This window comes from Apteryx mantelli, chromosome 2 (assembly GCF_036417845.1).
Source record: "Apteryx mantelli isolate bAptMan1 chromosome 2, bAptMan1.hap1, whole genome shotgun sequence".
NCBI lineage: Eukaryota > Metazoa > Chordata > Aves > Apterygiformes > Apterygidae > Apteryx > Apteryx mantelli.
In genome coordinates, this window is record NC_089979.1 from 116,486,087 (window position 1) to 116,509,430 (window position 23,344).

Consider the following 23,344-nt stretch of genomic DNA (forward strand, 5'->3'; position numbering starts at 1 on the left):
CGGGGCCAGAGGGGGAGCTTTTCCAAAAAGAAGAAATACACAAGTTCTTAAGAGATGGGAAAAACATTTTCCACTCAGCCCTAATCCAAACATTTTGATTTTAGGAGCATCTGAAACATACAGCTGGATCAGAGTCTTTGCAGAGTTTTTTCCCCTCAGCATTATGTTCAAAGATTTACCACACTAATGAGTGCACAACTTAATATATTGCCAATTCCTGAATATTACAGTATGCACCAAAGGACAAAGGGAGCACCAGGAAAAAAAAAATGTAATTCAGCCTCCAAAAGCACTCACCTTACAGCCTCGTAGCTTTTTTTTTTTTTTTTTTTTTAATCATCATTAACTCATTGCTAAATGATAACAGATTTTCATGAAATTACTGAGCACATCCCCTCTTTGGAACCAAGTACATTCCTCATGAGCTGTATTTTACTATCTTGATGACCAAAAGGAATTAGACTGTTGCCTCCTCATAGAATTTTTTTTATATAAATATATATATATACACACACACACAACACACTGAAAAGATTCAATTTTAAAGTAATCTTTTTTGAGCATTTATACTAGTAAAAGCTAAGCATCTAATCAGTTAGCCAACAAGTCTCTTCCTAACATCTTAAAGATGCTTACAATTTCACTAATTTGCTGAAGTCACAGCAGCTGCAGAGAGAAAGAGGTTTAATGGGACAGACTATGCAGAGAGCAGGGACTCGATCCTCGAAGCACAGCACATGCCTAATACCGCTGGCCACCGGCACTCGCATCGGCTTTGCCAGGACTCCCCAACAGGCCAGATGGGCCAGATGCACCACTCGGATTTCAGTGTGAGAATGCATGATAGCAAGTCCACCAAAAAAAAAAAAAAAAAAATAATTAATTAAAAAAAATAAAGCCAACACTGTCGACCATGTTATCTCATGGCTATAAAGAAAGTGCTGGGGCTCTGAAATGCTGGCTTTGCATGTGTAGTCCCTAATGGAGTTGGGCACTCCTTGCCTGGAAAAAGACTTTGTGTATAGACATGAACCCTTTCTACTCAGGGAGCAGGAGATGAGGTTTCTCCCTGTGGCATTTCCTGAAAAATAATGCCATGTATGTCCCAAGGGCCCTACTTTTGCTACGGGGAGATTTTCATCCTTAAATAGGATGAAAGACAGCAAGGTCCTCATCCGTCCAATTCAGATGCGATCACTCCCAACCAAGGAACAGATTTTTCTTCTACATGATGTACTCGAGTATGAATAAAACCTTTCCTTTTCCTGACTTTGTACCTGCTCCATGGTAATTCCCAGGTGCTTACATGGGTCACATTCAGAAATGAAATGCATGGAGCCGCCGTGGCCCCAGAAGCCAGGACGTATCCGCCCTGCGTTAGATCTAACAAACCTGGCAGGAAGTTTTTGCGACGCCAGAGGCTCACAGCTTTAGGGATAGTGACTGTCTTTCTAAACTCCATTTTAAAAGTTTAGGGTTTTTTTTCTTCTTCCTGCCCCTCTCACAACCCCAAATGAGCAAACGAGCAGGGCAGCCGCCCCTGCAGCAGCAGCATGCCTTGAGCCTTGCCAAGGGGGACCGGCTCTACAGGCGGAAAGTATCTCAGTGCCTGAGCTCACTTAATACTCTGTTTACAGAGGGCTAAGAGGGATCAGGCCGACCCTCAGCCCGCACCACCAAACCCGCTGCTCGACAGCAAAAAAAACCCACTGGCCGCTTATGGGGCGATGGCCAAGGTCGCCACCGACGCAGTCGGGCACCAGAGCAGCGCCTCCAGCGCTCGCTCCCAGCTGGCGCCAGGGCACAGCCTCTTCCAAACAAGATTAGCCCTTCATGGGCAATACCAGCCAAAAGGATATATATATATCCTGTATATATATATATATATATATATATATATATATATAGGAGATGTATGTGTGTATGTGTGTGTGTGTGTGTGTGTGTGTATACACATATATACATATATATATATATACACTCACACACACATATATTTATGTATTTATATTTATTTATTTACATATGTATTTGTTCTGAGAGCAAGGCTGTATGCCTTGCTGTGGCAAGTCCCTGACTGACTGCCGCATGTGAGCCCTGCTGACATTTTGACAGATTTATGAATAAAATGTTATATTTCACTATAAAAACTGTATTAGACTTGGCTCGTGGTTTCTTTAAGTATCCTTCAAAACACACCCAGTACAATTCATCTTAAAATAAAGGAGGAAAACTGCCGTAGAATATTTAAATTTATGCAGTGAAAGATATAAGTCTGGCAAATAATGAAATAACCATATTGAATGCCTGAACACAGGACAAGATGCAAATTAAACTTACTTCTTACTTTGGATTTTCAAATTTCTCTTTTTCTTCTTTTATAAAAAGACTTTCCAACACTTCTTCACAAATCATCACGGCTTAACTATTTTACTGAGTTTTTTTTATCTGCCCAGCACCCCATGTACCCAGTTGGCCCTTACATCAAGCCCTCTATAGCACAAATAAAGACCTCAGATATGGCCCCACAAATCAGTTTTGGCATATACTTTGCTGAGGCCTGAACGCCCTCCAAATCACCACCCGGCAGAACTGAAGGCAGCTGAAAGGCAGAACCCACACGGGTTCATAGATTTAAATGATCCAGCTCACACAAGCTGTCCCTTGAATTTACTTGCAAATAAAAACCAAGTGAATATAAAACCACAGGACGATGACAGAAGAAATTATAACCCTTTTAGCAACAGAACAATGTGGTTATTCGGGGTTGGTAGATGATTCCACATTTTATGCAGTCATGCGTTTAAGGAACATACAGAATTACTTTGTTTCTTGGGATAAAGAGAGTATTGATTTTCTTACAGGTTTTTCAGAAGATACTAGAATACGTGCACAAAAATTAAACCATTTCTCCAATCAAGTCAAAAAAATTTAATCAAATTCATGGCTTTGTTTCTTATTATAATATGTTGCCTACTTTAAGAAAAAACAAAAAAACAAAAAACAACGAATTCAGATCTAGGGGTAACTTGAAACAAAAGCCCCAACATCAAAGGAGCACAACACAGTTGATCTTCATCTGCAATATACTTATTAGAAAAAGAATAGAAACATACACGTTATTGTTTTCATTGTCAGGCAATGAAAAACCAATTCTTCTTTAAACAAGCTGAATGATTACTAACTGCAATGTGTAAGGAATGGGAAAGATTTGGTGGTTTAAATGATGGTGCAATAAACTGACTTGGTAACTCCACTGAGGCTTATCCTTTAATAGACATAGTTCACGGCTTTTCGTGATCTTTAGTGTTCCTAAGCCACTTACATTGCTGGTACTATCTGCCCAAACTAATGGCCCTACATTTCATTTAAATAAATAACTGGTTACGCTCTGGTTGTAACTGCAGACAGAAGGGATTGCAACGTTTCAAGTGAATTCTGAGTTTGCCTATTGCCACTGCTTTTGTGAACTGAAAGGAGACATTAAGACATTGACTTGAATACATACCTGATAATACTGCTCAGAGAAAATTAAAGCTTATAGAAAAATAAATGGACCCACTACAGTGGCACAAAACCACCGCTCCTCTTCACACTGCCGGCAGAGCGCGCGTCCCAACGCCACTGTCCCATGGAGCCTCCTGGAGGCCTCCGACTCCTCTGGCCACTGTTAGAGGAGGTGGCTTCTCCAGGACATAGCAGTGACCTCCATCACTCATGCTAGACCTCTGTCCATCCATCCATCCATATAGTGAAAAGATCAGCAGGGGACTATGCAGTAACTAAGTCAGATCACAGCTTTTACACACCTGAATATCAACATTTACACGAGGCTCAGATATTGCACAAAGTGGGTTTAGTAGTTTCCAGGTAGCTCCAGGCGATATAACTGCTGTTGCAAACAGATCCTTTGATTTTATGAATCTTTGTCTTTCCTTCCCATCCATCCGCACACTGCTGCGCACCCCTGCTTACGCAGGCCACAACCCACTAAACTAACTGCCTAGGCAACAGCTGATAGCACAGAGAAGTAACATGGGGCTGACAGTCGAGTGCCTTCATGACTCTGAAAATATGCCATGAATAAATACATACAGCAAGCAAGCAAGAAAAGATAGCAGTGTTTTGTAGCCAGGGTGACCTTAGGCTACGAAAGCTGAGGAAGAAGTAATCAGATAATAAACAAAAAGGATAAGCTGTGACATGCGTAATGATTCAGAAGGCAGCACTCTGCAACCTCTTCTGACACAACAGAGAAGAGTGTCTAAGCCAGCTCCAGGACCAAAACATAGCATAAGCTCCACAATGCAATAAAACCCTTTAAAATGTTTTATCTACCATCTTCACAGATGGAAGCAAAATGGATGGCTGCAATAAACCATCATTTGCACTGGGAGCCAAAAACATCCTTTTTAATTGTGACCTCTTCTTTCCTATCTTGCAGTGTTTCACTATGCTGGGAGGAAGCAGTAGTAATCTTTCTGACTGAGCGCTGTGGTATAGGGTTTACACCACAAAGTAGAGAAGTCTTGATGGCTCCCTGAAAACCACATGGGGTCTGGACCCTGTGGGCAAACTCGCATATCCCTCCGGAGGGAAGGCATGAAAGCATGCTCTGGTCCCCTCATTTACTAACCAAAGTGCCCATCAGCACTCCCCACCTCTGTCCCCAGCTCCTACCACAGAGGATTAGGAAACCACCCCATCTCTCCCCGTAGAGCTGGGCTACCTCTTACACTACGAGCAGCCACCCTTCCTCTTTGCCTATCGAATGCATCGGGGCAGTGAATAGGCAGCTTCCTGTTCTTGCAGGCCATTAAAAACCAACAACAACAAAAAATTAAACAAGTGAAAGCACAGCTTGGAAGTCCATACCTCAACTATACCTCAAAGGACATCCAGCTCTCATAAACCAAATTAGTTCCTACTCAGAAAGATTGCATTTAACTATTAGGCTTGCTGCTGTTCTCATTAGCTCTCAATAGCTTCCAGACTTCTGTCAGCTGTTTCAGGGAAACTGGACAAGAACAAGATGGATTGAGACTACCACGTTGCTGCACCGCTACCACCCAGTCAGGAAATTTCCATTTCCTCTTTCATCTTTAATTATTAAGCCTGCTTTACGTGGAGAAAAACATACCGTATGCATTAAGTACGTCTATCCCAAGGTCAGATTCCTCTCCATTTTGGCACCCGGTGTTTGTTATACAAGCTAATAATCCCTCCTCATGTGCGCACGCGCACACACACATGGTTCAAGGGGCTTGTTGCTCTCAGCCAGCCAGGCAAGAGCCAGCCCTGGCTGCAGACCACGCAGCCACATCAGCCTCTCGCGGGGCTCACCAGCTTCGCTGCAGGAATATCACTGCACAGCTTCAGGAAACGGCCACGCCACTGTCTGCACCCTGTCCCATACAGACAGTCACAGAGGAAGCTAAAATGGGAGGGCACGAGGGTGCCAAGGCATGCTCGGAGAAGCGGGGCTTGCAACCACAAATCTGGCAGGCTCCCAATGGCTGTCCACGAGGCTCTTAGCTTAGAAGATGCTTCAGTTACATTATTGTATTGATTATTGCTATCAAACTTCCAGATTCTTCCCTTCAGACTGTTTCTCTTTACCCACGTTTTGTTAAATGGAGGAGAATTTTTCCTTTACTTTCTAGAGGAGAAGACAAAAAAAGTTAAAGGTTGCTGCAAAATGAGAGGATTGCACTCAATTCCCAACAAGGAATCTTTCTGCCTGGATCCCAGCTATCCCTCGCTTTGAAGATTAGGCTTGTTTTATTGAAACCTGAAAGTTTCAGAAGTAAACGAATGAAGTCATCCCTGGTGATACTTCGTGGCTTGATGCCTGACAGTGGGGGGGGGGGGGAAGGGGAGGAATCAATCCCAAACCTCCAACTTTCATTCTAGCATACAGTGAAATTAAGCCAACATTGTACTGCACCAGCCCTGCCAATTTTCCACCGGCTGCTTTGCGTCTACTAGGCCCACACATTTCTATTTTCTAGCAATTCCTGGCAAATATCCCGTCCGATTAGCAACAGTTTTACTCCGAAGACATGACGCACAGAAAAATACAAGTGGTTTGTCTCTTCCAGAAACCACCTCTCTGCAATGATTTCAGACTGGCAGTTTTTAAGAAAACACAAGAGTGACGACAAAGGCGCGCAGGAAGCCCTGGAAGTGACTCTGCACATATGTGGTGGTCATTAAAGCTAGTATCAGATGATTTGCATTGCATTACTTAAGCGCGAAGCCTTAGCCTGATTTTGCTGACAGGAAAAAAGAACAAATAAAATAGGATGGTTTCAGAATAGGAAGGCTAGCTACACGGTTTACTTGTATTTTGTTGCAGATCAGCTGGAATGCTGCTTCAAGAAAGACTCAAAACCCCTCAGATTTCAAATAATGAATAATTTCAGGGCTGGGAAATGCTCAACACACAAGTGTCTCCTGTCTTCAGGCAGACACATATATTTAAGACAGAGGTCCACAGTTTTGTAGTGAAACCTGTGACAGCTGCGTCCATGAAAGGTTTAAGGTTAAAAACTGCTTTTTCAGACTGTCACTGCAACCCAGAGCTCATCCCAGTTTGCTCTGAGCTTTTCCTTGGCTGCACCGGGTCAAAACAATCACAGGTTCCGGAGCAAAACCCCAGATGAGGTGAGAAACCACACCAAAAGAAGCAGAGAGCTGGGAGCAGAGCCTACCCTCCAGCAGGTCTCACCCAGCTCCATGGCAGACCTGATTTCCCAGGCCTCTCAGCTGGGACATGTCTGCTCTTCAGCAGTGGAGGAAGTCACAGGGACATCTACCGCGTTATCCCCCTCCCACGTACTAATGTCAGCAGCAAGGCTGCCACCAGCCACTGCCAACTTCGGGGTGGGGGGGAAGGCTTTGCCCACATCAAACCGCGCTGTGTCTTGGCCTCCAAACTCCTACGCTTTCTCAGGCTCCGATAGCTGAGCAGGGAAAGACGATGCCCGAGACAGACAGAAGAAACCCAAGAAGGTGTTTTCCTGAGCGTTTCGCTGAGGGCTGAGAAATCTTAGAGACACTCTATCTTCTTCCTACTTACATAGACATACTTATGTCTCTGGATTAGTTAATTGCTGTTGGCTGAGGAGAAGCTGTCTTCTGAAGCCTTTGGGAAAGGAAATCTGATACAAAAATCACATATGCACCAGAGAGCTGGAAAATTAAAATGTCGACACTTGGGATTTAGAGTAGAAACAACAGATACAGTCACCCATTGTTCAGAGCTTGCTCTCTGTGTGTCCCTCTGTGTCTTTCTTCGCCCATGTAAACCCAGACCTTCACAGGTCCAAAAAGGGATCAGACACCTTACAATATCTGAAACGCGACAGCGGTTACACTCATATGCCATACAAGTCTCTTGAAAAAGTAAGGTGTTAAGCAACACTTTTTCCCTCTAGTACTCCTCTCCTAAATCACAACGCAAGAAAAAAATATTTCCATAAGATGGACAAATTGGTGCCCAGCTACAACACAATTCAGCATGTTTACTCTGTGGTGCAGCTAAGCATGAGGCCATGACCAATGGTCTGAGCTCACACCAACCTCTACTGATAGTCATATAAGGGAGAAAGAGAACTTTTACCTGAAAACACTGTTCAAAAATGTATTTTTCTTCTGTTAGCTAAGCGTGGCCATGCACAATAATTCACAGGATCCGTTCAATCACAGCACTTTTCTTCCAACTTTATCCAAAGACCAACCTCCTTCCCAGCTGTGCCTCAAGGCACAGAAAGAAAAAGAGAAAAGTATCAGCAGCGAGGGTTACAGCAGCCGGTTTTTGGAAACAAAGGGAAAACACACCAACCATTACAAAAGAGGACATTCCTGGAGGCGAGACCCACACCTTACCTTCATAGCAGGGCAAGAGCCTCCGGCCAGCGGGCTGCAGGTTGGGTGGGATGATGTTGCAGAAGCCATGCGGGAGGATGTACTCTGTCTCATAGTAGATGTTTTTCCAGCGATGTGCACAGGCCTAAACAGATCATACCACAGGCATTACTGGCCTAGAGTAACAGGACAGCCCTCCAAGCAAGGCAGGGCATGCAAAGTGCAGGAGCAGGACCTCTCAGTATTACCTTTTCCCCTCCATTCCCTCTTATCCTCCCCTTACACCCTGCTTTTTCTCAGTAAAGTTATCTTCTTACTGCCATTTTCTGCAGTTCGTGACATCACCTGACCCGGCAGCTCAGATCTCCGTCTTCATATGTTTTCCTAGTCACACACATCAGCAGGTCTCAGAGCAAGACAGAGCCCGTGCTCCAGACTCCAAGATCTTCCTCACTGTGTATGAATCCTCATGGCCAGTGAAGCTTTTCTAAACAGAGGTGCATTGGATAGAAACACACACTCCCCAAGCCAGAAAAAGGGGAAAAACAGGAAAAAAGGCATTGAGAATACGTGCAAGGAGACCAGAAGGGATGCTAGGACTCAGAGGGTTACTAAGGCCATACTAGAAGGTTACCCCACGAGAGGATGCATCAGTCAAAGGCTTGTATCCTGGGAGAGGTGTTTTTTTCCCAGTGACAGGAAAGCTGGGACTGGCTTACTGATAATGAATTTAAGTGAAGATGCCAGAGATTTTGCAGCAACAAGAGTGGCAACAGAGTCAAGGTACAGCTGAGGTGCAAAGAACAGGATGTGTTCTCCTTCATAGTGAAAAATGAGATAAACTTTCAAAACCAGAGCTAAAACAGTCTCACCAGGATACAGCACTCGCTACAACTGCCACACAGTCATGCAGGCAAACAGCACTGAGCCTGATTCACACTTCCCCAGAAGCCATTTGCTCCAAAAATTAACACTGCATTGCTGCCAGACAAACCACAAATAGCCTTATGCCCGGAGGGTTACTCAGAATAAAAGGAAGTGAAATGCAAAACAGCAAGGGCTTTGAACTTGAACACATGCTGGGCCATATCTCCAGCTGGGGCAAGTCACTGAAGTCAGTGTAGATGTGTCAGTTTTTATCATCCAAGGCTCGGTCCCGAGCACACGGAGCCGGCTCTCTGCTACAAATAATCTCCTTCACATACCGTCAGCTCTTCCCAGAGGCCTTGCATCAGACCTGCTAGTTCAGAGGGGCCAGGGACTGCCATCTCTGTGATCCCTCCATTTAACACTATCCCCTCCAGAGGAGGCGTCCTCTCCCTTCCTCCCCTTTGCCCAACCCCACTTTTCAGCCTCGCCACCCCAGGGCTGAGCATGTTGCCTCTGCAAGCATCCTAACATGGGTAAAAACTCCACAAACTGGGTGCAGCTGAGTCACCTACCGGATAAAGGACCTGGGAAATGTATCAACTGGTGGGAAACCCAGAATTCAATCCAGCCACCAGCACAGGCTCCTTCCTGTACACTTAACCCCCGAAAGACATAAAGGGTAATACTACTCCCTCATTTTTTTATTGAAATGGAGCAAAACCAGTTACGCACAAGCCTGCTCCGCAGTTAACAGCACTGCACTTGGAAGTTAGAAGAGCAATAAATATCAGACTCCGGTACTCAACCAGAAGCATGCATTTCCTGAAGATAGCTATCACACAGGGATAATGAAGGACTCTGGGGGCTCTGGAAAGCTCTACACTGCATCCTGTGTCACCAAGTGCCACACATTACATGAAGGATGCTTATAATGGCACTCTGCTTGACAGCCAAATGTACCTTAGGAGTCTTGTAAGAGCAGCTTTGGGGACTCAATTACTTGCTTTTTTAAGCAAGCCCAGTTATGATTTTAATCCCCATGTACTCCTCATTCAAAAGTCAACAGCAACAAAAAACAGCACACGAAACCTTTATTTTCAGAGTGGTCAGGAAATAATCTCTCTCATGAAGGATCTGTTCTGTGGGCACAAATATACACAGGCACAGCCTTGTTAAAGATAGTACCATACAGACACATAGCATTAAAGCAACACTCAATTCAACCTCAATTCTGGATGTAAACTGAAACGGAAACAGACCAAAAGTTTTTTTTTTTAATTATGGAAGGATAAATAAAGGATTGTGATATTGTAAATTCCCCGACATTTTTCTCTCTCGAAAACTGCCAGGGACTCACATAAATTAACCTCCTAATCTCTTCCAAAGGAACACAAATGACTGAAAATCAGGGAGAGCAGCAGCATTTCATCACGAGCAGGAGGCTGAGCTTGGGGATGAGCGGAGGTGAAGTGCGGAGGCCAAGAAAGACACAAAAGGAAAGAAAAGCTGCTGCCGCACCAAGCGCATGCTCGAGACCAACCAGAGCCTATGAGTTCACCTGAGTCATTCTAGGAACACTTCCCTGATCTGTTCATTTCCATCCTTTTTGGCAAACGATCACTTTTCTGTCCCTTCGGCACGTCGTGTATTCAGGCACACACAATTCCCCCCGATTGCCACGTCTGCCACCAGCTCCTAACCGTAGCTCCAGGAGATGTGCTCCACCTCAGCTTTCTCAGCAGCAGCTCCCTTGGACTCCCCCATACCACAGCTGCAGGATTTGACATTTTCCCAGTTTCCCAGTTTTTGTTTTTTTTCCTCCCCCACGGTTTATGATTAAATGTGCCAGTAAGTTGGCTACTTGAAATGAAAAATGGCAACACTTGAAAAAAACAAGCTGTAATGACAGAGGTGGCAGGTACTGAGGAAGAGCAAGATTAAAGGATGTGACTTATCTCCAAGTCATAATGCGCTGCCCCTAGTTCCCCTCCTAACAAGAACTGAAAGAATGAATTTTGTCATTTCAGTTTGGAAAGAACTGGCAAGCTCAGCTGTATTATTGTAGCACTTAAATTAATGCAAATATTGACTGATGGCATACTCTTGAACAGGAGACCATTAAACTGTAAATCTGCCCCGCCTTTTTAGCTAATCTTAGTTGTTCATTTGTTCTAATCTTCATTATTATTAGATGCTTTTCTATTTAGTTCTCATGTTCTTCACACAAACATAAAACTCTGGTTCAGTAACATGCTGGCACCATATGGACTTGAACACAACCCATATTACCAACCATCAGCTAAGCCCCACTAACTACTGGCACATTCTTAACCTCCCTTTTGCCCCTTTTCACCAAAGTTAGTATTTTTATCTGACAACTGAGAAGGCTGACGAGAGAGAAATTTCAGCCACTAGACAGGTTCAAAGCAAAAGGAACAACTTCCTCATGCCGTCTACCATTAAACTGGGGGACTCTAACTTCCCTAACATGGGACATCATGAGTACGAGTAGTACATAGGGGTTTAAAAAAAGTGACTGGGCATATTCATAAAATAAAAAATAAAAAAAAATCCAGGGCTATTAAACACAAAGATATCACTGACTTAAAGGAATCCCTAGGAAGTGACACAGTAAATAGTGCCGTGATGCCTGATGAAAGGGACTGCACACGCTCTAAGCTACTGGAGACGACTTCTCCCAGCAGAACCAGGGCTGGCTGAAGACAAGATGATATGCTGCACCAACTTCAGTGGCAAAGCTCCTCTTGCTCTTCAAACTGCAGACAAGGTGGGAGAGCCCTAAATGAATGCTGAAGTCCTGTTATTTGCATAGTTATGAATAAACAGGCTTTTTACTGTCATTGGCAAGTGCAAACGTAAGTAATAAAGTTTATTTTGCATTATAGATGTAAAAAATGCAGTGCATCCTTTGCAAAGCAACTTTATATGGTGGCAATGGCAATTTTATTGTATTAGAAGTATTAATACATCTGTAGAGCAAAAGGTGCTTAAAATGCTGCTTTTATTTTTGATGGCTAGTCTGCAATATTGACCAAAGACATAAAAGCCAGATTAGCAAGAGTTAGCTAGCAATTTCATTAAAAAGTTAATCAGCAGTTATGGCTCTGAACACACACGCAGACAATGTGTTTTCTCAGAATGAGAATTCCTCTTAACACTTTACAAAGAGCTGCATTATCAAGAAATCTTAATCTTTAAAATTAGAAGACTGCATGAAATAAAAACCATCTGTTCACAGGGAAATCATGCACCTTTTCCATTTAAAAGGTATTTCAGAGGCATGCTCTTCAAAACAGAGAGCAATACTGCCCTGAAACAGCAGGGTATTTTCCACCCGTGTTTGCTGGAAGAATCTGTATTCCTTATTTCAGACTCTGTCCACACACAGATGTAGAAAGATGTTTAATTAATAGTATAAGACTGAGCGCTTCAGTGATAACTATCTCACTGATTTCAATGAGAATTAGACACAAACATCCCCAAACATCTGGACGCAATCTACTTGGTGGAGGCAGCAAAAGCTTGCGAGAGGGCTGGCTTAGGATTGCCTTAAATTAGTGGAACTTGTGGAGATGTTTCACCAAGTTAAGCTGCAGCAAAATAAGCATACCAACCAGCTGTGCACTTTCCTTGGGCTACACTTTGCTTTTAACCTGCAAGGCACCACCCTCCCCATGGAGGGTCCCTTCGGCAGAGAGCGGAAACCTGCCCACCATGGCAGGAGGGGCGAATGAGGAGACGGCAGCAGTGGGAAAGACCTTCCTGTTTAGGAGGGCAGAAGTAGCATCCTGCCATGCATACAGTGTGGAAGCCCTTGGGATGAAGGCTTGAATTGTGCTTGATGAAAGCTGTCCAGGCAGCTAACCTTAAAACATTGTCTTCCTACTGATCAACGAGACATGGGGGTTAAACAGCCTGCTCCTCCTTCAGCACAGCAGAAAAGCCACTTTAAAAAGACTCCTTCCTGACATTTTCCACCTGTTCCTTACCACTTCATTCCAAACTTGCTCACCAATCCCAGCCATGCCCTCAAATTCTTCTATACCTTCACTTGGGTCTTCCTTCCCCTAAAAACGACTATGAAAGTCCCTTCTCAAACTAAGCCCTCTCAATCTGGCCTCATCTCTCACCCTTGTAGCCTTCCCTCAGCCACTGAGCAGCCAGCCTTAACCTTAGTAGTTGCCTGGCTTTTTCACTAGCTTTTCTTCCCTTTCTTTGCTTTTGTTTAGGTGTCATCTCCCTAGACATCAGCTCCAGATGCAGCCCCTTCCCCCTTGAACCAAATACACAGAGCCATTATTCTCAGGATAACTATCACATTGACAAAAATGTCAGTGTTGCCCAAAAAACGTGCATGCACTAGCTTCTCAGAATGAGACAAGCATTTGCCCAATTCAAACAAATAACCAGAAAATTGTGAGGATGATCACGAAAACACTATCTCAAGACAGAGCAACGCACATTATTCCTCAACTCTTATATAGGATTCTCCTGCGCTCAAATACAGATTGGGATATCCCTTGAAAACATGAACTGCATACTCTGCTCTTCTAGTATGAATGCCTTAATTTTGTGTTCTGCTGCACGTGTTTATACTGTTTGAGGGGGGAGAGGGGAGTGCTGTTTTTTAACTTATGCCCCTCTGTGTTCCCCCCTTCCCTACTGCTGGACACATACTTAAAATATCCAGAATCAATCAGCCTCTAAAGCATTTGCAAGCTGTACACCAAATCAGATAAAGTACCATAGTACATCCCTACCTATCACAGAAAGCTGTAAAAAAACACCTATTCCCCCATGATGAAGTTGGTGCGCAGCAAGTTATGGCATAACTGGAGGCTAAATACATATTGAGACGACTGCCTTTGTACAAGGCAGCTTTCTCCACTTGACTGACATAGGTGGTTAAGCACAGAAATTATTGTACTAGATTTTTTTGCCGCTAGCACATTTATGAATAGTTTGTTCCATGTACCACGGATATTCTGTATCCCACTGGAAAGACAGGGTAAGTTTCCAACTCCTAAGTGGATGTGTTTAGGATTAGATTGTTGTTAGGGTTACTCCAATAGAAGCTTAAAATTTGCTTGCCACATATACGATGCACAGTATTTTTTGTTGCAAATTTTTTATTTCGGGCAACATTCCTGCAGACTCATTTGGTAGACAGTCAGAAGCCAATAGCGGATGTAAACACAGACACAGTTATTGATTGTAATATACCCACATATTTTTAAAAGGTATTTGCCCAGCTTTCTTTATGATCTTTTTCCAGCATAGGAAATGTTGTTTTGCAAAGATAAATTCCACATCCTAAGCATCCCATCTGCTCTCCTTGACCTCTCTATTTGCACGGTAATCATTTCAAAGACAACAAGGCCGCCCACACACAACTAAGTTATCTCCACTCTCAACTCCTCTGCCTCATTAATATAAAATTTCCTATACACAAAGACAAAATAGTGCTGCAAACACTCATCTTATATTTTTCCTGGTAAGTTCTGATGCCCAGTACATACGCTCCTGGAGAATGAATGCATACACATTCCCTACATAAACACAGACCAACTGCAAAAGGAATAAACTAGCAGACACCTGAGAGACAAAGTTCTATTTATTCTGTTCAAAGATTTAATCCCTCAGATTTAGGAGGAAGCCCTTAGGTGACACAAGTCAGAGGGAAGACTTCAAAGCAGTCACACCTATAAATAAAGCTTTCTGGCTGGGGCTCATTTTCCTTCCGCTTCAAGGAAGGGACTACAGAATTAGCTGCCCGTAAAGCTGGACTCTGTCAGTCACTACCGAACACATTAATCCTGACGTGTTTAGCATTAAAGTCAGACAGCAGCAACGATTTTAATGAGATCAAAGAAAAGAGTGGACTTACCAGCACACTTCCACCAGCCTTAGGCTGTCTGGCTAAGCTCACGCCCATCCATTCATCATCCCTGTCCTCCTTACAGGTCTTCCCACACAGCATGCCCCGGGAATTGCCTATAGAGAGAGGGGAAAGGCAGCGAAGGCAAGGAGACATGAGTTTTAAATATCTACAGAGAATCCCTACAGGAAAAAAAAGAGAGCACTGATCAAACATCTGCCTGACAGTGCTTTCCTTTTCCCTCTTTCATCATCATTATTAGTTCTTGTGTGCATTATTCAGGGTGAACCTCTCATTCTTACTAGACATCATGCAATATACAGTGGAAGACAGACCCCTGTCCCAAACTGGGTGTAAAGTCAGCAGCTATTACAGTGTGTCCGCAGCTTTACTTGGATAGTCAATCCAATTGAAGTCAATGGGAGAGATGTGGAATTGCCTGCAGAACACAAAGTAAAGTTATTCTTGAAAATGAGATTGTGGGCATTTAAAAAAAAGTGGGACCCAAATCTTTAATTCTGTAAGGCAGTATTCATGAATTCACAAAAGATCATTAACATTTTGGTAGTAGGAGGACAAATCAAAATTAGCCAAAAGTACAGCTTTAATACAAGCACACTTCATAAAAGTGAATTTCTATTTGACTTCTATTTTGAAAAGATTAGTGAAACAATACTAACATACCTTTTCTACAGGCAGAGAAAGCATTAATTTGAATCATGTCACCAAGAGAAATGAAAGATTTAATGACTTCAGATTTCTCCATCAGAATCCAGCACAAGGTTTTCAATCAGAGCCTTAATTTAGGAATAGGCACCCTATCTTTCCCTGGTTCAGACCATACGTCAGAGCAGCCAAAGGGAATCCTGATTACATGCAATAACATACAAGCATTGCTCTCTGAGAAACGTTTAATTCCTTTAGAGGTAAACAAAAGGAATCATTTACTGCATTACGAGGGAACCCACAGACTGCTATGTTGCTAATAACACAGTACACCATGCACCCGTCACCACACCATCTGGGGCCATCCCACACACCTTCATTTTGGGACTGCCTGAAACGGGCAGCAGCGCTCCAGACCAGTCACATACCCACAGACAAGCTGAAAAGTCACACTGAAGCAGGTAGAGAAAAGACAATGGCTTGGAGTAAAAAATAAATACATAAAATTAAAAAAAAAAAAAAAAAATCACCTTTGTCCGCTTAACCAATGGAGAGAGCAAGTATGGCCTTTGGGACAGCACTGTCTCCCATCACCAAATGGGACAATTCCTTAATGCTGAGAAAAAAGGCACCTTCGCTATCAGTGCGCCAAATCTGCCAGGAGAGGCTGATGGATCTCTCTCGGTGACTTGGGGCCCAGACCTGTGCTCTTTGGAGCTGACAGGGGGCTCTCTGGTCATTGGCCTTTGGGGCAGAACTCCAGATATTTGTCAAGATTCTCTTTTTCTTTTTAAAAAAGCATCATAACTACCCACCTCGACCCATATCCAGTTCTGTGCATCTTCTGTCAGGATTGGTATGGACTCGACATTTAAACACTGCTCCCGGGGACTGAACAGAGGTGCTGTATTTAGATTCTGCCTTGGGAGCACCAACCAAGACCCTGGAAACCAAAAGCAAAGTAACAAGTGATTAATTTCAGGAGAAAAGAAAAAATAAACAACAGCAAGGTTCACATTGCCAGAGCTTCCTCAGAAAAACGACTTTTTCCAATGACCTTGTAAAACGATGACATTGATTCACAAACTCAAAACACCACACACAATAAAGGCATTTTTCTGCAGTGAATCCACGAATTCTTTAACAAGTTAAATTTCCATTAGGAGCATAACACATTTAAAGCAATTCCTTTCCCCCCAAAAGCCATTTAGGAAAGTATATAGACAGACAAGAGCAGCTGCATCCATTTTTCCTTGGTTCTAACTACATCCCTATCAACCCCAAAATCCACAAGAGCCAATATGCACACCCACGAGGGGATGCAATCTGAACCTCCAGGCTTTCCAGACAGCCAAAGATTAATAAGCTCGTTTAAGAGGCACCCCCTGCTCAGAACATTTTAGGTAATTATTGCTTCAGAAAACCAGGAACAAATCTCTTCCAATATGTACCGCTACCAACCATTTATCATTAAGGCAGCAAAGACTAAACTTGTGCTATTTATTTTGCATGTGAGAGCTAGCGCCTCTAGGAAACACCAATACACAGTTCCGACCATAGGTTTCCTAGATGTATCCTTGAAAGATGATGAGCACTTCTATCACTTGTGTTACGGTCCAGCTAACTGTTTAGCAGTCTAGCAGCTGAGGAGGTTTATGGGGGAAGCACAAGTATTTGGGGAGCCCTTGTGTTGTCTCCCCAGGAAAGGGACAGTCATCTTCTCAACTGGTTGTAAATCTGTATCTAGGCACATGAGGGTGAAGAGGGAGGCTAAGCAGGAGGAAGGCAGCTTGGGGTGCCGAGCAGTCTAGTATCAGCTCTGCCGATACTTTTGCACTGTGAGGCAGAGCACTGGCTTTTGTATATAAACTCTCATTCAGGTAAGTCCAGGGCTGGAATTAAAGACTATCATCTCTAAAACAACGAGCCTCATGTGTGTGGGTCAAGCCTGTTACTGGGGAGGCAAGGGCTGACCAAGAGGACACTGTTCTCAGTTTAGCCATTAAAGGAATAAAAAGCTACCAGTGCATAACTGGTCTGCATACATAGCTCACCCACAGCACAGATAGAACACCCAACACAAGCCCCAAAATGGAAGTATTCCTGGCTTTAAAGGACTCCTGCTCATCCTTCTTGCCAGCCTCTAATTTAAAGTTCTTTTCTCAACTGCTACCCATCATCATGGTAAATATAGGGAGGAAGAGAGCTACATCACAACGTGTGCACACGCCTGGGATCAGCCCGAGCCACCTGGGAGAGCTTCCAGCAGGAGCCTACTCTATTCCAAAGAGCAGCCCACGCAATAGGCTTGCACTGCTGCTATCATATAGGCTTCCTTGGATACAGGATGTGACAAAACTGTGTTTGAGCATTCAGAAATACACTTATAAAAAAAGAGAAACCCCTACATTAAGTGGCTATTTTCTCCCGAGTTTCACGAGCTAAGGTCTAACGTTTGTAGAAGTTTGATGGGGCTGCACTTCATGACACACGTCATGTTTTCACAAGTGAGAAGAATTAATGTCTGAATTACTTAAGTTGCTGAAACCTACAAAGCCTGCACACATTGGGGAGGGAGCACAAAGGAGCCTGAAATAATAGCTCCAAATGGAAATCCCAACAGACGGTCAACAGGCAGAAAATCAAGTGCCAATCATTTAATCTACACAGGCGATGAATGCATGTCATTCACTTATTGACATTCATGAGGTCTAACAAAAATAAATAAGAGGGGATATTACTAGCTTAAAGAGTTACTGGTTCAAATTGCAAATGGCAAGAAACTGTTTCTATGACCTGTTATAACAATAAGATAACGTAAGCCACATTCACCTCTGGTTTAAATGATGCTTTACTCCAACCTAAGAAAAGTAAATTTGATTCAGCAATTAGCACAAAGAATACCTTGGGCTGCAGAATGCAAAATGGCGATTAAGAAGCGTAAATTGCAGAGACTCCTTAGCTCTCTTTAAAAAGCTGAATGAGAATGATTTGAGTAGGCTAGAAGCACAGATTAAACTACCCAAACTGTCTTGAGTGCCTGCATTTTTTAAAAACAAAAGGGTTGTCTTCATTTCCCTATGTGGATAGAGCACAACAAAGCAGCCAGTAAGGGCAACTGCTGACATATGCCAACAGCGAATCAATTTTGGATTGTTCTGAATTCCTGGACAGTCAAATTGATGGTTCACCTACATCACACGTTAATTTATCTTGTGTCATTCACTCACTCTTTTGCACTTATTCCCCAGTGGGTGCAGGCCTTGCGGATCTCCTATCCTGTTTGGTGCGACCCATGCTTGCCCATGACCTGAAAGAGTCGCCTTCAGTGAGACTGGAGGTTTTCTGTAGGCTCACATGCTTTTCAGTTGGTCCAGTTGCTATTTGCCACTTATGACTTGTTTTGGTTTTATTCAGAGATTTGAAACTGGAATATTACCTTCATCAATAAAAATTCCCTTACTCTTTCATTAGTTGCTGTAAGCATCTGCTTAAACTATTGGAAAAAACTCACCTATTTATCCGTCATGAGACTTTTCAGCGGACCTGGATAGAAAATTCATTTGTATCGTAACATTTTGGAACTCATGTCGAATAAGACAAATGCCGGTTTTGTTTCTTCCCCACCAATTAAAAGACTCTTGAAGTCTTCTGCGATTTCTATGGAACAACAATGCTGCAACCAGAGGTGTTTTTCTCTGGTACTGTACCAAAACATAAATACATATCAAAACAAAGACTTAGAGTCTCATGCAGTCTTCTTGCATTTCACTGCTGTGGATTCCTGCCTGGTCTAAACACAGTAAATACGTAAACAGCCCACAGAGAAACAACCCTGATCTCTTGCTATTATCAGGCAACCTTCCAGCGCATTACAACTAATTTAACCAGCTCTAGTTTAAACAGCCTAATATTGTGGTCGGGCTTTTCAGCGCTGCTTTAAGACTGCCTGGACTGTCAGCAGGCGAGCCCCAGTGGGTTTCCAGCCTTTCACCAGAAGGGTTACGATGCAGTCAGTGCTCTCTGCAGAAATTATCCACCAGTGCAGGCTCTAACCACAGCCGTAATTCCCTGTAGGAAACTCCAAGGATGTCTGTGAGTAGCTGCACAGAGATGCCGTGAGCAGGAAACCCCATTGAGAGAAAGGGATTACTTTCCGCAGAAGGGAACCAACAGCAGTAGGTTTGGGGCCACTTATGGTCACTATTGCTTGACACGCACAGCAATCTGTAAGAACCACCTGCATCTCACTGGCTCTGTGAACTGGGGTCCAAACTAGCACTAGGACCAGCAGGCAGAGAAGCTATTTAACCTTCTCATATTTTGTTCATACTCACGTTATCAAGGACAAATGCCCTCATCTGTCTGGAGGAATTATGTACTTACGCAGCCAGAAATACGTCACATTGCAGAAGAACATGCCACAGCAGCCAGTATTAATGGGCAGCAAGAAGCCTTTTTGGCTACAGGAAAATCCACTCCTCCTTACAATTACTTCCTGCAGAGCAGGAACTATCACTTCGCTCATGACTGACCCTCAGAACCAGCAGACATGGAAATTAAGTGCTATATTCAGCGGGAAGATCAGGGAACAAAGATGTGTCAAGCTGACTGATGGCATGGAGAGGTGCCAAGCACACTCACATCAGCCTACAGCATGCCAGCAGCAACTAGGCAGTCACAGCTCAAGGAGCGGGGAATGCAGGTACCTCACCTCCCTGTAATGTTAAGTAGCAGCGGGGGAAAAAAGCCTTTAAATAGCCTCGCATGCCACAGCAGACTTCAAAAGCAGCACCAGGAGGAGGGTGCACCAGCATATCCCCATCATGGTTCCTCCCGTCAGGAAGGTCTACGCCACTTGCCAAGTCCTTGAAATGAAAATCCCTGTGGTTTGTCCATTATGTGCAGAGCACAGAGCTGTTATTCAGGAAGTGGAGGGACAACTTGTGAGCAGCAACACCAAACACAGGCTCCCTGCCTTCCCAAACCGCCCCCCACAGCACCCCCTGTATCACTAACGCGCACAGCATTATTAACCTAACCCGGCATCACTAACCTAATGCCAGGCTTGTCTTCTCCTGACTCTCCCTTTCTGCCTGCACACAAGGGCATCATGTGCTAATGCTACACGCAGCCATCAGCGCGAGATGCAAAACTCTCTTTGGGTTTCAGAGGCAGCACAGCAGGGTGAAGAGCAGGACACAAGCTTTGAAGCAACAATCCAAAACCAGACTCATTCCCTATTGTAGCAATTACAGCAGGATGCCATGGAACTAAACTGACTCCAATACTCTTTTGTGCTGCCAGAAAGGATAAAGTTATGAGCATTGGTTGTTGGTTTGGTTTTTTGGGGGGGAAAGAGAGGAGAGAAGGGAGAGAGAAAATAACATCATATTGGAAAAAAAAAAAAATCAGAGGTATTACATTATTAACATTTTTATTAAGGCAAATTTGACTTTTGTTTCTTTCTTATCAAACTGTCTCTTAAGGAAAGCAGGGAAGGCAACATTCTTGGTTGCTTTTTGGGGTCTTTGCCCCAAGCATCTAAATCATATCCAGAGAACAGAAGCACTTCTGCTTGTCTGTGGTCCAAATGCAAGCAACCACCTGGTTCCTTACTCTGCTGAAAATGGTAAATTCAGGGAGCTGGGCAAATCTTTCAAGATTTACACTCACCAAATCCGCTTAAGGAAGGAAAACAAGAAACGATGTTAGAAAAACAACACCCTCAGCACATCTGCAGATGACAAACTTTTCTCGAGACTAAAATCATGTAAAAGCAACTCCTAAAAGGAAGCATTATTGCAATTAACTATTTCAGGTTGAAGGCACTAACTTATTCCACTACTGTGGTGGAGGCTGAATACCCTATTCCACTATAATTTCTGTCTAGGGCCATGTAGCAGCCTGATTATTCATATTTGTCTGAGACAACATTTCAAACGAAATCTCTGCCCTTCTTTCCTCCTGCAAGAGTATCTGGCTCATATAAATCTTCAAGAGTCATCAAACCCTGGATTAGTTTACTGAAAACCTGCAGGCTTATTGCAGATAATACAGACAGGTGCTTTTGGGGTGTTGGAAAATGAATGACTGAAACATTGAAGTTCAAGAGCTGCCCATTCCAGATATCATTTTAATGTAAAGCGATGACGTATATATATTAGCATGTTAAAAGCCTACTGAGAAGGCTGAGAACACACTTCGCTAAGATGCTCTCATGATCAGAAGTACTTTAGGTAGGTGAATGAATATTGGGCCCTTGGGCAATAAAGAGTAAGAAACCCAGAACTATCGCAAAAACAATCTCCCATGCTTGAGAGCATATTAACAGATTAAATAATTTTAGAGAGACAATAGCCCTTTCAGCCTTGGATATTACCTATCACATTTGCACAGGTTCACGTAGCACGGCTCACCAAACAAGCCACATATGCCCAAAACACAGTGGTACAAAGTTAACTTAGAAATCTTCCCAGAGTAGTGCATAAGCCAAACAGACGTGAGAAACTGAAATCTTCACTCCTCTCTGGGTAAAGAGAAGCTATGAAGCTAAGAACAAAAACGATGCAGAAAACAAACAATAATCCTGTGCTATTAACAGGAGCTATTTGCTACAACGACATGAAAAGATAAAAAACATATTTTTATTGCATATATAATAGATTTCACTCCTCCACCAGAATTTCCTATTTTGAAAGATAAAAAGCATCATCTGGTAAATCTACCAGCCAGTCAGGGGAATAGCTATATACCTTTGCACACAACAGCTTCACACAAGAAAACTGACAAATCCAAAAACTGTCATCACTTTTACTAACTATTTCCTCTCTACACTCATGCATTTAAAAAAAATAAAAATAATAAAAAAAAAAGAACTGTATTTTATATTTGAGTAACCTGTAATCACTTTAAGCTGGAAAGTGAAGAGACTTTTATGCCCCAAAGTGATATCTGTAAGAAGAAATAATATTACAGAATCACAGAATCGCTGAGGTTGGAAGGGACCTCTGGAGATCATCTAGTCCAACCTCCCTGCTCAAGCAGGGTCACCTAGAGCACATTGCACAGGATTGCATCCAGGCAGGTTTTGAATATCTCCAGAGAAGGAGACTCCACAGCCTCTCTGGGCAACCTGTTCCAGTGCCCTGTCACCCTCACAGGGAAGAAGCTTTTCCTCATGTTCAGAGGGAACTTCCTGTGTTTCAGTTTGTGCCCGTTGCCTCTTGTCCTGTTGCTGGGCACCACTGAAAAGAGTCTGGCTCCATCCTCTTGACACCTTCCCTTTAGATACTTGTACACATTGGTAAGATCTCCTCTCAGCCTTCTCTTCTCCAAGCTGAACAGGCCCAGCTCTCTCAGTCTTTCCTCATAAGAGAGATGCTCCAGTCCCCTAATCATCTTTGTAGCCCTTCGCTGGACTTGCTCCAGTAGTGCCACATCCCTCTTGTACTGGGGAGCCCAGAACTGGACGCAGTACTCCAGATGGGGCCTCACCAGGGCTGAGGAGAGGGGGAGAATCACCTCCCTCGACCTGCTGGCAACACTCTTCCTGATGCACCCCAGGATACCGTTGGCCTTCTTGGCCACAAGGGCACATTGCTGCCTCATGCTTAACTTGGTGTCCGCCAGCACTCCCAGGTCCTTCTCTGCAGAGCTGCTTTCCAGCAGGTCAACCCCCAACCTGTCCTGGTGCAGGGGGTTATTCCTCCCTAGGTGCAGGACCCTGCACTTGCCTTTGTTGAACTTCATGAGGTTCCTCTCTGCCCACCTCTCCAGCCTGTCCAGGTCTCTCTGAATGGCAGCACAGCCCTCTGGCGTATCAGCCACTCCTCCCAGTTTTGTATCGTCAGCAAACTTGCTGAGGGTGCACTCTGTCCCTTCATCCAGGTCATTGATGAAGAAGTTGAACAAGACTGGACCCCTGGGGGACACCGCTAGCTACAGGCCTCCAACTAGACTCTGCGCCGCTGATCACAACCCTCTGAGCTCTGCCATTCAGCCACTTCTCAGTCCACCTCACTGTCCACTCATCTAGCC

At 43.7% G+C, this 23,344-nt stretch overlaps 1 protein-coding gene across 10 annotated transcripts in view; it reads right to left on the minus strand.

Moving 5' to 3' along the window:
* ITGA9 (integrin subunit alpha 9) overlaps positions 1–23,344 on the minus strand; it is a 236,284-nt gene that overhangs the window by 207,927 nt on the left and 5,013 nt on the right. For all 10 annotated transcript variants that reach the window (XR_010883442.1, XR_010883443.1, XM_067291286.1 and 7 more), the window contains exons 2-4: positions 16,120–16,247; positions 14,648–14,754; positions 7,891–8,014 (exon numbers count right to left, since the gene is read on the minus strand). Coding sequence is in view for 8 of the 10 variants with exons in the window: in XM_067291286.1 (XP_067147387.1) it covers positions 7,891–8,014; positions 14,648–14,754; positions 16,120–16,247 (359 nt within the window). In the remaining 2 variants the exon portion in view is untranslated. The remainder of the gene's footprint in view (positions 1–7,890; positions 8,015–14,647; positions 14,755–16,119; positions 16,248–23,344) is intronic.